Genomic DNA, 16,853 nt, shown 5'->3' with positions numbered 1-16,853 from the left:
CACCTTCAGGTGTGATTAGAGCAGTTTTGAGCTCTTTTCTGGCTGTTCATGTTTGTGGGCACTTTAGTGGTTTCTCTCAGCTAGGGATGCTAAGGTAAGTGAGCTTCTTCCACCATTAGTGGTGTCTCCTCTTGATTCTATAAGCCTAAGATAAACTCTTTCCTCCCACAAGCTGCTTCTGGCCTGGTGTTTGTCTAGTAATGAAAAGATAGCTATAACAGTGGCCAACATGTTTACCATGTATGTTCTGAAATATGAAACAATAAATCAGTCTTATTTAACTTCAATAAAGATAAATAGTCATTACATGTATTTATAAATAGTCCTTGTAAGATGGACATAATTTCTTCACAGCAAAGCAAAATATATGGATATTCAAAATTTTAAGATATATTATGTTCTAGTTTAATTATTAGTAGTAGCTCTTATTAAACAAATTCAACACTTACATGCTTTAATAAACACTACAAACAAATAATGAAAACTTTGTAAACTTATTACTAAACAAACATAATATTTACAGGTACAATAGTCTCCCTTTTTCTTTGGATTTTGTTTTAGGAGAGTATTTTAATGAAATTTAAATACTTTGTTCCCTTTGAACTAGGAATTGATTTTTGACAATTATTGGTATCCACAGCACCCAGTCATCTAAGACATACTGTTTAATTAATTTATGGTATTTATTGAACACATATACCTGTCAGTTTGTTAGTGGCTAGATTTTATATAACTAATAGGAAAGACTCAATTTTTCACCATGTTTATAAACTAGGAGATAGAAACAATACTCTAATTTTTGCCATTAGTACAATATCCTTCCTCTATATTGAGATATCTATGGTATTTAGCAAAATAAGAATAGTATTCAATCAAGGCATGAGGAAAGTGTGCAAGCAAAGGTTAAAAACAGAGTTTGGCAAGGTATGGTGGTGCATGCTTTTAATCTCAGCCCTTGGGAGGCAGAGTAGGAAGATTGCCATGAGTTCAAGGCCAGCCTGAGACTATAGTGAATTCCAGGTCAGCCTGGACCAAAGTGAGACCCTACCTTGGAAGAAAACAAACAAAAAATAAAACATAGTTTGAATCTAGGTATGAGTAGTTAACTCGTGGTAATTATACTGGCTTGTTCTAGTTGGTAAATACTGAGAAAAATATCAAATTTACAAAAAAAGTTTAAATGTCTTATAATCTAGATATTTATAAGAAGATGGGCCTAAAGAGTTAATAATTTTTTAACTGGAGATGAACAATTTTTTTAACTACAAGAAACAGTTCTGGTGGTAAAGACAGCCCTACCATCCAGATAGAATTAGTTAGAGGCTCTTGTGGTAAATTCAAATGGGAATATCTAGAGTTCAAGAGAAAGCTCTAGGCTAAAAGTAAACATTTATTAAATGTGAGCTTAAATGACAGAAATTGCCAATAAGGACATAGCCTAGAACTAAAACTTAAAGACTTCTGCTATTCAAGAAATAGGTAGAATAAACTCTTTCCAAAAGAAAACAAATGCAGAAAGGGAACAAAATAATGGGCAATTGAAAACAAACAAACAAAAAAAGCAAGAAAGCCAGGCATGGTGACACAAAGTTTTAATCCTAGCACTTGGGAGGCTATAAGATCAAAGCAGGCCTGGGTTACAGAGTATGATCCAGATCCTGGGCTAGACTGAGACCTTGCCTCAAAAACAAACAAACAAATAAACAAATATATGCATTAAAAACAAAACAAAACAACAAAAAACCAAGAGACTTTAGCATTTAAATAAATAGAAAATGGTTAACAGTTTTGAATGCCGGAGTTTAATCAACTGCATGAGCCTGAAAGATCTATTGACATTACCAACAAGACAACAGAAGATAATGGGAAGAGATATAATCAAAATATATTGTTCACTTATTTTTGAAAATTGGTAAAATAAATTTTCAATGATAGCAAATGCATTATTCAATAGAGTAGTTACAATGTCATGAATGGTAACAGAATGCATTAGATTAAAATTAGATAGGGATTTTTCAGTCTAGTCTGCAAGCATATGTGACTTGTTCAAAGAGAGAAGTAGAAAGTATCATGAGAATATTTATTTTTAATTTTAATTTTAATACTTGGACACCCTATTTGTTTTTAGAGGAAAATGATACATATACAAACAGACACCAAAATAAATAAAAGTATGAATTCTCAGAGAAAAGAACACAGACTAGAATTTGGCATAAATGTATGTAACAGGATCATCAATTTCATTTCTCAGTAGTGAATTAGGAAAGCATATGTGTGAATATGAGTATTATGCTATGATTAATATGATTAATAAGAAAATATAAAAGTATTCTGTGGTGAGTAATCGCAAGTGTCATATTGGCAAGATTTAGAATCACTATGAATGTCTCAAATATCTGATTTTCTAGAGGTGGGAGGGTACATGGGTGGTTCTTGATCCAAATGAGAAAACATAACCATTTAAAGGGCCATGCAGGAGTAAAATTGGAGGTTTTTTATGAAACTTCCTAATCCCTTGCAGCCTGTATTTTTGATATATTTTAACTCTAAGACTATTTATTTATTGTGACTGTTAAATAAAACAGGTTGACAAACTTTATTGCTTAGGCTTCTTTGGGTATTCTTCAATAATCCAAACTTTTTGCCACATAGTATAGTTTTAAGAAGTATATAATTATGTGCAATTTGGGGCATGACTATTTGAGAATTTTGTGGAAGTTGGAGGAAGCTGTTGATGGGATAAATGCAAAAGAAAGACTTTTCTTTCTTTTTTAAACTCAGCTGCATGGATACTTTCTTGAATTGGGATAAAATCCTAGTTTCTCTGACAGTTTCTTGGTTTTCAGAGAAAATATCCTCTTGACCTCACGAGAAGGAGTGAGAATATGAATTAGGGCTGGAGGGATGGCTTAGCGCTTAAGGTGCTTACCTGCAAAGTCAAAGGACCCAGGTTTGATTCCGCAGGACCCATGTAAGCCAGATGCACAAAGTGGCGCATGCATCTAGAGTTTGTTTGCAATGGCTTGAGGCCCTAGTGCACCCATTCTCTCTCTTTCTCAAATAAATGAACAAATATGTATAAAAACTTAAAAAAGAGAATATAATTATATATGTTTGTTTGTTGCCAGTGAAGGTATGATGAGCTGGGGGCACAATATGAATGTCATATCATTTCCATGATACAGTAGAATAGCCTGTGCAGATAACGATAAAGCATCCTTCCTTGTCTCCTTCTAAAGACTGGTATTTGTATCTCAAATGTGTTTATTATTTCTTAAGATCTCATATGTGTAGCTTATCACTTCTGCTTGTCTGAAGGCACTGCCACAATCTATTGTGTTTTCAGGCATGTGTGTTCTGACTTGCTGAGCTAAATGCATTCTTCCATAGAGATTCAGTTCTTCTGCATCTAGGCCCACTTTTAAGGACCTTGATTTCAAATGATCAGTGGTTACTTCCTTTAAACTGGAACTATCACTGTTATTACTTGTTCCCATTTATTCATGAGGGAACTATTAATGTCCAATAAATTTCTATCCCTTTGCTTCTACATCATACCCTGAAGTGTATGGATATAATGGTATCATACATTAATTTACCATAGAAAAAAGAATTTTCATATCCTAATCTAGCACTTAGAAATAAAAAGTAGAAAATATACAATTTACTTTTCATATTTTAAGTATATGGACTAATCAAGTTAGGTGTCCAGGCTTCAATAATACCATTTAGATTGTACTTTTCAGATAGCTTTTCTGGTGATGTGCTCTTAGAAACAGCACTGACTATGAAAGAAGCTCAAAACAGCAATTTGTTAATTCAAGTTCTTATTTGAGCAGCTACCAGTTTCTACTTTTAAAATGCAAATATTTTTTTATTACACCTGTTTGAATTCTAATTTTAGCCTTCAAAAGTGAAAAGTTAGTTGGGCATGGTGGTGTATACCTTTAATTTCAGCACTCTGGAAGCTGATGTAGGAGTATCACCGTGAGGTTCAAGGCCAGCCTAAAACTACATAGTGAATTCCAGGTCAATCTTGGCTAGAGTGAGACCCTACATCAAAAAATGAAAATTTAATATTAAAATGCACTTTTATATAATTAAATATTTTCAGACCAGGAAGTTACTTCCAATGCATTTCTCAATACAAAAGAGTTAATAAGAACCTTTGCTATGTCACAGTTTAGAAATGAACTGTTTCTAGTTGAAAAAAAAAATTTAAGGCTTGAACCAATCTACCAACTACATGGAAAATCTCCTTATTATAATTTTCAATAAGAAAACTCTGTTTGGGGTAAAATTTCAATTAGAGATTAAAATGAAACAAAATAATCCAGAACTCATTAATATAGTGATGAAAAATGGACTTATGCATGCCCATTTTTGCTAATAACATATAATAAAATGGATTTAGGAATTCATGGGATTTTTGCACTAACTTAAAAACTGATCAAAAACATGAATAATCTGCTGATATTTTTCTCTTCTTGATTATATTTCTGTGATTAAAAAAATAGAGAATTAATGAATCAAATGTCCATATCACTTATGTAAATTTAGTAAACAATAAAGACAAGTAGTCAAAATATAAGCATCACTTATATCTAAAACAAACTAAAATCAACATGTCATCAGCATGCTATCCACAAAAGCATTGTAATTTAATTATATCTAGAAGATGTTAGAAATTGATACACAAGAAAGTCTCTATCGTTAAAATTTAGTAGGATTTTCTGGCAAAGGAAATTTCTGGGTATCTTTAATATTTAAGGCTTAAGGTTATTTGTAAGTCAGAGTTTCTTTACAAACCATACAAGAGTAAAAGCAGCATAGCAAATGAAAAATAAAAAAAAAATGAGTTTCTGAAATCTAGATGTAAAAATACTTTTCACCTAAAGTCCAGACAAGGATTTGCTTGAAAAGATAAGTACCATCTAACACAATGAGATCTGATTGCATATATAGAAAAGTGGCTAACATTAAAGCAATGAAAAATATAAATATTGAAGGCATTGAACTTAAGAACCCTAACCCTACCAAAACCAGACTGAGATGCAACAAGGAAAGCAAATTATAAGTCTGTTCCTCCCTCATAAACTTATATGCAAAAATCCTGACCAAATCCTTGCAAATTGAATTCAATAACACATCAGGGGAAGACCAACACAGAGAAAAGTCAACTCCTACCAAATCAGAGAGCCAGAGCCTAAGAGGCCCCCAACACCTCAGCACTGAAGCAGACCAAAAATGAACCCAACATGGCTCAGGGAAATTTTGCGGAAGAGGGGGTGGAAAAAATGTCAGAGTCACATGTTGGGTCATGATATGCAGAGACATTTATCGTACCAATAACTGTGGGCTAACTCCACAATGCAGGACCTATTTACATTAACAAGGAGGGTCCACTGGGAGGGGGTAGATCATGGATGAGCCTAAACAATGGTACCAAACTGCCTGTATTTGCTGAAAAGAAAACTAATAAATTAAATTTTTTTAAAAAGCATTAATCACATTGATAAAGTAGGAATGGTTTAACATAAAGAAAAGAGTCAATGTAATACACCACATAAATAAACTGAACCATATGAACCACATGACCATCTTAGTTGATGTAGTAAAGGCCTTTGACAATATAAAACACCACTTCATGATCAAAAAACTGGAAAGAATAGGCATGAAGGGTTTATATCTCAACACAATAAAGGCTATATATAAAGCTCCTAAAACCCAAATAATACTCAGTGGGGAAAAACTAAAGGAGTTCCCACTGAGATTGGGAACAAGACAGGGGTGTCCACTCTCACCACTGCTCTTCACCATTGTACTGTAAGTACTAGCCCAAGTAATAAGACAGGAGAAAGAAATAAAATGGATTCAAATTGGAAAGGAAGAAGTCAAATTAGCCCCATTTGCAGTTAACATGATCCTATATGTAAGTGACCCAAAAGTCACCATACCAAAACTTTTAAAGGTGATAACTTCCTTGAGCAAAGTGGAAGGATACAAAATCAATGCATGAAAATCAGTACATTTTCTATATGTAAAGGGAAAATATATACAGAAAGAAATCAGTGAGGCTGTCCCATTTTCAACAGTAACAAAAAAATTGAATACCTTGGAATAACAGTAACAAATGATGTGAAAGAACTATATAATGAAAACATAAAAACATTCAAGAAAGCAATAGAGGAGGACTTAAGAAGATGGAAGGACCTCTCATGCTTCTGGATAGGTAGAATCAATGTTGTGAAAATGACAAGTCTACTAAAAGCAATATACAGATTTAATGCAATACCAATAAAAATGCCAGCATCAAATATGATGGAGAATGGAATTTCAAAAGGGAAAAGTGTGGGGGGGGTCAGAGAGGGAATTAACATGGGATATTTTTTATAATCATGGAAAATGCTAATAAAAATTAAAAGAAAAAAAATGCCAGCATCATTCTTCACAGAGATTGAAAATTTATCTCAAAATCCACATGGAATGGCAGAAGTCCTCCAATATTAAAACATATCCTCATCTAAAGAAACATCTCTAGTTATATCACCATGCCTGTTATAAAGCTATATTGCAAAGTATTAGTGACATAAACAGCATGGTACTAGAATAAAATCAGAACCATAGTCCAATGGAAATGAACCCAGACCTTAGGGCAAGAAACTACTGCTGCTTGATCTTGGACAAAGTTTTCAAAAATATAGACTGGATAAAAGACAGCATCTTCAAAAATGGTGTTAGACAAATTGGTTGACCTATGTAGAAAAATGAAATTAGACCCACTTATTTCATCATACACAAAAAACAAGTCCAAATGGATAAAGACCTCAATATAAGACCTGCAACTCTTCAAGTATTGGAAGAAAAAATAGGAAGCACTCTCTATGATATAAGACTGAGAAAAGTCTTCCTGAACAAAACCCCAGTAGCCAAGGAAATTAAGCAAGCACTCAACCAATGGGATCTCATGAAGCTAAAAAGCTTTTGCACAGATGAACATACCATAAGCAGAGCCAATAGATTAGCCACTGATTGGGAGAAAATCTTTGCCAGGTATCCCACTGACAGAAACAAATATCTAGAATATATTTAAAAAACTAAAAAAAAAACTAAACAATAAAAAATCAAACAGCCTACTCCAAAAGTGGGGCAGGGAACTAAATAGGGACTTCTCAGAGGAAGAATTACAAATGGCTAACACACACTTAAGAAAACATTCAACATCCTTGACCATTAAGGAAATGCAAGTTAAAACAAGTATGAAATTCAACCTTACCCCAGTAAGGATTGCAAACATTAAAAAATCAAATGAAAACAAATGTTGGTGAGGATGTGGAGAAATAGGAATGCTCATTCACTGTTGGTGGGAATGTAAGCTGGTACAACCACTTTGAAAATCAAATTGGAGACTCCTGAAAAGGATGAATATAGAATTACAAACAGACCCTATTATTCCCTAACTGGGCATTTACCCTAAAAGCTCCATATCTCAGTTCAGAAATATTTGCTCAACCGTGTTTATAGCTGCTCAATTCATAATAGCTAAAAAATGGAATCAATCCAGGTGCACATCATTGGATGAATGGGTAACCAAGATGTGGTATAGCTACATGATGGAATTCTACTCAGCAGTAAAAAGAAATGACACATTGAAATTTGTAGAAAAAGTGGTTGAACTTGGAACAGATCATTCTACGTGAACTCACACAATCACAGAAAGACAACTGTCACATGATCTCACTCATCTGTAGTTCTTAACCTGGATCATCCCAAGTTGCTGACATAACTGAATAGCATCTTGAGGCTTGGACAATATGGATGGTAGGGCTTTGGGGAAGGGAAACGGTTGGGAATGGGGGACACAAAACTGAACCCAAATTAAACTGGTACCATAGAATTCTATATCCTGGAATCAGACTAAAATGAGGAACCCTCAAGCATACCTTAGAGGGAGCACCTGAATTTAAAGGACCTGGAGAAAGTGACATGAAACCTAACCTCAAATTTCTTCTGTTTCTCTCTCTTCTCTGGCTTTTTCTTTTTTTGCTTTTCCTTTGGTGTTGGCCTGTAATTCCCTGTACCAGGATGTGGTCTACATCTACAATGAGCTCTTGATCAGAGAGACCTACTAGATCTCCCAAAACAAACAAGACAGACTTCTGTAAGAACACTTGCTTACCAACCAAAGGATAATGGTAAGACCCTACTACTGAAGACACCAATTGCTGTCAGCAAAGATCACAGAGAGACCTGATTGGAATCCAGGGGAGAGCCAGTCCTAAGATAATTAGCTCATCTAGTGCTGGAAGGCACTACATGAATTACCAGGGGAAAGTGGCCAACATCTGTCCAAGCAACTCAAAGTCTAAGTGACTCAGAAGCAAACAACTTGAAGTGATTCTCACAGAAGTGCAATAGTGGCACATGGCCATGGTGGGTAACCAACTGCTCTTGGATTGGCTAACAGATCAACTCAGTGTAAAGAAAATAATATCTGGAACTGGAAAACAACTCAGAATCATACCCAGATAATGATTCTGCTTTCTATTGTTAAGCTCCCACTAATCTTAGATTATAAGAGTGTTTAAACCCTCTTAACTCTCTCTAAATTAATAATGGTTATCCTTTTAACCTGTGCTGACTTCACACTCCATTGGAGAATCTGCTTCTCTTTTTCAGATGGGAATTGGACCCAAGGAGATAAATGATCCAGAGCACTCCACCCTGGCCCCAGCTAAAACCACAGAGGAACTGGGGAAATGAGCAAGAGTGCTGCTTTCTTAATTAAGCTGATATCAGCACAAGGGTGATGGAGAAAGATACTGAGGACACTCAACACCTACCAAACCAGTGATCCAGATGCTCCTAAGTGTCCATCATTGAAATAGATTTAAAATGCTCCCAGCATGTCTCAGGGTGGAAAGATTGTTAAAGCCACAAGTTGGGACATTTTGCACAGAGACATCACCTCTCTCCCCATAATGCATGAACCACAATCCTGATAAGGTTGACCTGTATCCCCAATGAGGAAGACCTCTTCAGAAAATAGACAGGGAGGAGAGAAAGGATGGTACCAACATGTAATGTTTACATACAAAATATGTCCAAATCTAATAATAAAAAATAAATTATAATAAAAAAGAAATAAAAGGCAATAATATACAAAAATGAAGGAAAACATAAATATATGCAATAAAATGTCCCAACACAAATTATCTAATAAATATTAAATATACTCACAATATAAAGAAACAGTAATATTAAAAATGTAATAACAGAGCTAGAGAGAGCTCAGTAGTTAAGGCACTTGCCAGTAAAGCCTAAGGAACCAAGTTTGATTACCCAGTACTCTTGTAAAGCCAGATGTACAAACTGGTGATGTGTCTGAAGTTCAATTGCAGTGGTTGGAGGTGCTTTCTCACTCTCTCTCTCTCCCTCTTTCTCTCAAATAAATAAATGGAATGTCACCAGAGAGACTCATAATTATCGTGTAAAGAACAATTCTACAATTATAATAGATATACATCAATCAAGCAATTCCTATAGAAGGGAATTTAAAAAAAATGTTTTTCCAGGAAGTCATATACTAGGAAGTCTTTCACAAATGAATAGATTATAAAAATAATTTCCAATTGAAATAATTCAAACAATTTATTGCTTTTGTACCTCAAGGAGATGATTTTAAGAAAAAAATATAATTAAAACAAATGAATAGCTATTGAATAGACAAGAAGGAAATTCTTACTGTACTTGGGTAGTATTTATTCTTAATATCTGTTAATATAGTCTAACAAAGTTAAACCAAAAATAGATACATAATTAGAATACAGATATAACAAATAATGATATTGAAACCTGAAATTAAATTCTCCCAACCCAAAATAGTCCATACCCAGACAGACTCACTGCAGCATTTGTACTAGACATTTATGAAGATCTGAAGTCACTGCTGAACAAATTATTTTGCAAAATTTAAAAGGAGGGTGTAGTAAACAGCTTCAGTTTGCTGTGATAAACTTCTAAACCAGACACCTTTTATAGGCAGAAAGGTTTATTTGAACCTTACAGATCCAGGGGAAGTTCTTTAATGGCAGAAGAAGCTGGTCTCCTTTCACAGGTCCACACAGAGAGAGACACCACTATCAGCACCATAAGCACGCATACTACAGACCAAGCAGAGCTCAAACTGCTTTCTACATATCTTAGGATGGAGATTCAGGTATGTCCCCAGTAACACCTTAGGGCTAGATGCCAAGATGTGCCTATAGTGACACCTATTTCAGCCAGGCAGCTGGAGATCTAATTAATGTTCAAGCTTTGACTGCTTAAAAGAAACTAGGTTTCTCCTGTTCTCCTTCAATAGGGCAACATAATAGCCCTTGTACAATTCTGGTTTATCTAAATATCTTTGGGTCTCTGTGCAAACCATGGTCCATCCTCCAGTGGTTTCACTGGCCTCTTTATCAGGGTCATCACACCTTGCCTCAGGACTTATCCTAGCAGTGAGTCCTGGAACTCTGTGTACTTCAGGACCCACTCCACACATTTTTCATGCTTCTAAAACCAATACCAGTTGTTCAAGACACATCAATATTTTTAATTCAGGGAAGAAATAAATCACGATCTGGAAGAGCAGGTTCCTTCCTATCTAAAGAGTTTGCCTTCCTACCACTTAATGTTTGCTCAGGCAAACTTTCCATTGTTTCAATGTAAAGTATCTGACCATCTTCCTTTCAAATGCTAATGTATTTGATGATAACAGCTTCAGTAATCTAAAACCAGTCTCTGTGCCAGTTAATTTTAAACTTATTTGAATTTCTCTAATTTTTAATCTGATATCTCTCAGTTCCATATCTGTGGCCAAGCACATCAGTTGATTACAAATCTAACCTTAATCAAACCCTCTGGGCATGGGCAGCAGAATGCAGCCAACCCTTAAGCCAGTAGCCCAGTTCCAACAAAGTTCTCTATAGTCTTTCTTTCCCTTTTGAAAGTTCATAAACCAAGCCTCCAAATACAATTCTCCCTGAATGTGGCATTTTCAAATTCTCACCAGAATAGTCCATAAAACTTGGCTTACTACTCTGGAAAGTGACTTTAGTAAGTACATGCCCATTTCCCCATAACAAATGTTCCAAAAGACCAAAGTCTACATGGTCAGATTCATCACACAACAACCCACTATCTGGTACTAATTCTGTAGTAGATAGCTTCAGGTTGTTGGAATGAACCAGATACAATTTATAAGAGGAAGGGTTTATTTGAAGATTACAGATCTAGGGAAATTCCATAATGGTAGAAGAAGCTGGCCCCTTTCACAAGTCCACACACAGAGAAATGCCACCATAGCACCATAAGAAAACATATTCCAGAAACCCAGCAGAACTCAGACTGCTCTCTGCATACCTTATGCTGGGACTCAGGTCTGCCCCAAAAACACCTCAGGGCTGAACCCCAGGATCTGCCCATGGTGACACCTCCTTCAGCCAGGTGGCTGGAAATTTAAAGTACAAGCTTTAATAAACTTTAATAATCTTTGGAGTCCATCAATTCAAAATGCCACACAGGGAATGTTCTGACTCCTTCTATGAAATTTTAGTCCATGTACCCTTGGCATGAAGTTTTTCCTGGGCATCATACATCTTAAAAAAACTTACCTACTTGGCAACCTGATGTCACAGACTTTTGAAGTGGTAGTGAGGGGACAGTGCATGTACAGCATTGTATTTTGTAAAATTGGATGGCTCACCCTGCTCTCTTTTTTTAGTGTTTAACAAATCTCTAAAATGATCATATTTTTGCACTAATAGCAAAACCAGAGACACATCTACAAAAAGAAAAGAAAATTACAGACCAATATCCTTGATGAACCGAACATATGACAAACCTAAAGCCAATATCACACTAAATGGAGAATAATGTGAAGCATTTCCACTAAGAACTGGACAAGACAAAGGTGCCCATCTTCTAGTTCCTATTTTACATAGTATTTGTTGTCTCAGCAAGAGTAATAAGGTGAGAAAAATAAATAAAACTGATACAAATTGGAAAGAAATAAATCAAATTACCTTTATTTGCAGATATGATTTTGTACTTAAGAGACCTGGAAGAGTGCACCAAAAAGTTCCTAGAGATGATAATAACTATGTTCATCATAGTGGCATGATATAAAATCAAAACAAATAATAGCCTTCTTATATATTAATCACAAATATACTGAGCATGAAATAAGGAAAATATCAATTTATAACAGACATAAAACATTAAATATCTTTGATTATCCCTAACAAAGAAAGTGAAAGGATTTTTTAAAGAAAACAATAAAACAATGAAAAAAGAAATTGAGGAGGACCCAGGAATATGGAAAGATCTTGAATGCTCAGGGATTACAAAATATAATTTTGTGACAATGGTCATCCTACCAAAACCAATACAGATTCAATGCATTTCCAATAAAAATTCTAGTAGCATTCTTTAGAGAAATAGAAAAATATAATATTAAAATACATATGGAATAAAAAAAGACTTCAAACAGCTAAAACATTTTCAGCAAAAAAATATTACTAGAAGTATCACCACATCTGATTTAAGAGTAAACTACAAAGTCAAAGTAATTAAAACAGCATGACACTAGCACAAAAACAGATCAATGGAATAGAAGATAAGATTAAGATATATGTCCTAGTAACTATAGTTACTTGATCTTTGAGAAAATGACCAAGTACACACACTGGAGAAAAAAACAGCATTTTATTTTAAAACACAAGGCGGTTCTCGTCCTTCCCTAAGCCTGCCCAGGCTTTTCCGGCCCTTCCCCGGACTTCGGAGGAAAGGTCAGAGTTCACGCTTCTCGGAGGTTACCGGCAATGCAATGCGGGCGGGTACCGAGACCAACCTGTGCCTACTGCACTGGCTCAAGTGGACAGAGAAAAGATCTACCAGTGGATCAACGAGCTGTCCAGTCCTGAGACAAGGGAAAATGCTTTACTGGAGCTAAGCAAGAAGCGAGAATCTGTCCCTGACCTTGCACCCATGCTGTGGCATTCATTTGGTACTATTGCAGCACTTTTACAGGAAATAGTAAATATCTATCCATCTATCAACCCACCCACCTTGACAGCACATCAGTCTAACAGAGTTTGCAATGCTCTGGCATCACTGCAGTGTGTGGCTTCACACCCAGAAACAAGGTCAGCTTTTCTTGCAGCACACATCCCACTTTTTTTGTACCCCTTTTTGCACACAGTCAGCAAAACAAGTCCTTTTGAATATCTTCAGCTTACTAGCCTTGGTGTTATTGGGGCCTTGGTGAAAACAGATAAGCAAGAAGTGATCAACTTTTTATTGACAACAGAAATTATCCCTTTGTGTTTGCATATTATAGAATCTGGAAGTGAACTTTCCAAAACAGTTGCCACATTCATCCTCCAGAAGATCCTCTTAGATGACACGGGTTTGGCCTACATATGTCAGACATATGAGGGTTTTTCCCATGTTGCCATGATCTTGGGTAAAATGGTCCTGCAGCTATCCAAAGAACCCTCTGCTCATCTGCTGAAGCATGTAGTAAGATGTTATCTTCAGCTCTCAGATAATCCCAGGGCGCGTGAAGCACTCAGGCAGTGCCTCCCTGACCAGCTGAAGGATACAACCTTTGCCCAGGTGCTAAAAGATGACACCACCACAAAACGCTGGCTTGCACAACTGGTGAAGAACCTGCAAGAGGGCCAAGTCACTGATACCCGGGGTATCCCTCTGCCCCCTCAGTGATCTTCCCTTGTCCCCTCCCACTACTCCCCCAAGTTGGGGACAGGAGGTGGCACCTACAAGGAAAACAGCTCAGGTTTTATTGCCGACCAGGAATAGACAACCTCATTGTTGAACCGCACCGGAGAAAAGGGGCAAAGTACCCCTGCTGAGATGTGTGGGCTGCCATCAGTCTGCCCTGTGGACCTGGGCTTCCTCTGCTGCTCCCAGGAAATGGGCTCCTGACACAGCAGTCTGCCACCACAGCCCCAGGAGGGCTCAACACCAGCAAATGCTGTATTTGCAGCATGTCCAAGATGACCCTGCTCCCCTACCTCGACTAGCCACTGGCAGAGAGGGGAGATGGTGGTGATAGTTACACTCTAGGCATGATGAACGCCCGGGACCAAGCCATGTGGCTTTTTTTTTTTTTTTTTTTTTTTGCCTTCCTGGAAGACTCAAGATGTGTCTTTTAATTCTCTCTCTCAGTATTTGTTTACTTTGGTTTTAATCTCAGAGAGAGGTGTGTTTAATGGACACAAGCTGTAGTTTTCAGCAAAACTTTGTCAATTGGCATTGTTTACAAGTCTGTTAGCTGCATAAGCTCAATAAAATGTTGGTTTGGGCATTACATCCCCTCTGGCAGGCCAGTAGCTGCATCAGACTGTTGGGCAGAATGGGGGACAGGGGAAAGATGTAAAGCCAAAGGACAGCAGGAACTCACCACCTATTTCCCTCCTTCCATTCTTCACTCCAAGTTCTGGCTGCCTTTAACCTTATTTCTGGCTTTAGCTGCTAGCTTTCCTAAATCTCAATGCTTTTTCCTTTTTTTTTTTTTTTTTTTTCACTTACCTCCTATCAAACTCAAAGCAGATGTCTTAATTCATCCAGCTATCCTAAAAGGATATTGTATTGGAGCAGGAGGGGTGGCAGTCTCCAGATCCAAGTCTTCAAAGATAATTTCTGAGAGGACTTTTGAAAGGGAGGCATGTGGAATTAAGGTGATAGGCAGTGCCATTTCTCATCATGAATATACTTGAAACAATATTAGCTGAATTAGTTCAGATTTAAAATGGAGGGCTGGACTCTGCTTGGTCACTCACTCTTTCCCCCCCTTTTGACACATTCTCTTTGGTCTATGGAAATTACAGGGTTGCCACTTGTTCATATTCTGTTAAAATTCTTGTTCCATCTCTTTAATCTACAGCCTAATACAAACTGCCTTGCTTTCCTCAATTCTTCCATGGTTAGCACTTTTTTTTTCTCTCATTTCACCTCCAAAGATGAGATTACTGGTCCAACTCTAGAATGAGAGACCAAGACTTTGGTCCACATTTCACGCAATTAAAGCTGTCTCTAACAAGTTTGATGAGATTATATTAAGGCCAAGGTCATTGAAACTTTTGCAGAGGCAGTTTTGCCAACCCAAGGGCTCTTTTATGCCGACTTTCACAACAAGAGCCGGTCTTGTTAGTTGGCTTCTGTCTCTAGAGCCAAGAAAGTAGTAATTAAGTAGCCTAGGCGTAGGAAGTGAAAAGTAAGCACTTACTTCCCTGCCTTCTGAAAAGGGGGAGCAGATCTCGAGCCTGAGGAGATATCATTGTGGAGAAAGCAGAACAGCATCACCTGAATACATAGATGTCTTGACTCCTTTCAGTCCACAGCCTGTGATCTGGAAAGTCCAACTAGGGTAACCCTGATTTTTGATAACCGCCTTCCTGCTGAGCCAAAGTTTCTCATTCTCCCTCCACTGAGGAAGCAGCTGAGGCCCAGGGCCTTGCTCCCTGGAAAGTTTTCTCTACATCTTTCGGTGCATTGGCCATGTTACTGTGCCAATAGTGTCTTAATTCTTGTCCCATCTATTCTTAGCTGGCCTTGGAACCCGCATAGAGTTGGTGGGGGAGGGGAAGGGTGGGATGGGTTTTATTCCTTGTGGTTGGTCCTGATGTGTATATTATATAAAGACCCCTACCCATATTTTGTGTTTTCTATCCCACTTCCTCAACATGATTGAAATAAAACATGCTTCTGGTTTTGTAAAAAAAAAAAAAATATATTATTTGAGAGAGGGGAATCAAACTTGGGCCTTTAGGCTTCATAGCAAGTGTGTTAACCAATAAGCCATCTAGACAGTAGGGGAACAAACATCAACTACAAATGGATTGAGGATTTCAATATAAGACTTGTAATGTTATAGGAAACTGAATCACACAGAGATGGCACCAGTGAAAGAGGGGAGGATCAGATTTTTTTTCATGCCGACATGGACTAAAGGGAACAACTTCCAAAGCATGAGTACTGAGCTCTGATAGCTCAGGGGTTTTAAAGATAGCATAGCAAGCCATTTGAAATCATCTTGAATTTGTTATACTATTGGTGGGTCCCAAGTTTTTAAGGTTACATTATTTTCAGTGTGGTTGTTTGATTCAGGTGTCCCCCATAAAATTAGGTGTTCTGAATGCTAGGATCCCAGCTGATGGAGATTAGGGAATTAATGCCTCCTGGAGGCAGTATATTGTTGGGAGTGGAATTATGTGTGTTATAGCCAGCTCCCCTTACTAGTGCTTGGCACACACTCCCCTGTTGTTATTGTCTACCTTATGTAGGTCAGATGGTGATGTCCACCCTCTGCTTATGCCATCATTTCCCCCTACCATGAAGGAGCCCCTGGAGCCTATAAGCCAAAATAAACCATTTTATCACCAGAAGCTGCTCTTGGTCTGGTGATTTCTGCCAGCAATGTGAACCTGACTGCAACAGTAAAGTGGTACTGAGAGTGGGGTTACTGCTAGGCACCTGACTGTGTGGCTTTGGCTTTTGGAGCTGTTTTCAAGAGGAATGTGGAAGGATTTGAAACCTTGGCCAAGAGATGTCTTGCAGTGCTGTAAGTACAGTTTGATGGACAATTCTGGTCTGAGCTGAAAGACCTAAATGCAGTAAGAACTATGGGCTGTTAGTGTTGGCTTAAGAGGGTGAGAAATGGCTTTTCTTGGACTGGGCTAGAGGAAGTTTGTATAAAAAGCTTGCTGTTGGGCTGGAGAGATGGCTTAGCAGTTAAGCGCTTGCCTGTGAAGCCTAAGGACCCCGGTTCGAGGCTCGGTTCCCCA

The 16,853-nt window shown here is 37.2% G+C and overlaps 1 protein-coding gene across 1 annotated transcript; it reads left to right on the top strand.

Annotated features, from left to right (window-relative positions):
- Window positions 1-10,207: 10,207 nt before the first annotated feature.
- LOC101597420 (CCR4-NOT transcription complex subunit 9-like) lies at window positions 10,208-13,884 on the top strand. Its single transcript, XM_045140516.1, has 2 exons — window positions 10,208-10,219; window positions 12,790-13,884. Exons 1-2 carry the CDS (start codon window positions 10,208-10,210, stop codon window positions 13,768-13,770), a joined length of 993 nt encoding a protein of 330 aa, XP_044996451.1. The 3' UTR covers window positions 13,771-13,884.
- The last annotated feature ends 2,969 nt before the right edge of the window (window positions 13,885-16,853 follow it).

The sequence above is a fragment of the Jaculus jaculus genome, chromosome X (assembly GCF_020740685.1).
Source record: "Jaculus jaculus isolate mJacJac1 chromosome X, mJacJac1.mat.Y.cur, whole genome shotgun sequence".
NCBI classification, from domain to species: domain Eukaryota; kingdom Metazoa; phylum Chordata; class Mammalia; order Rodentia; family Dipodidae; genus Jaculus; species Jaculus jaculus.
Note: the sequence above shows the minus strand (reverse complement) of the source record. Positions and strands in the feature narration are given on the sequence as shown.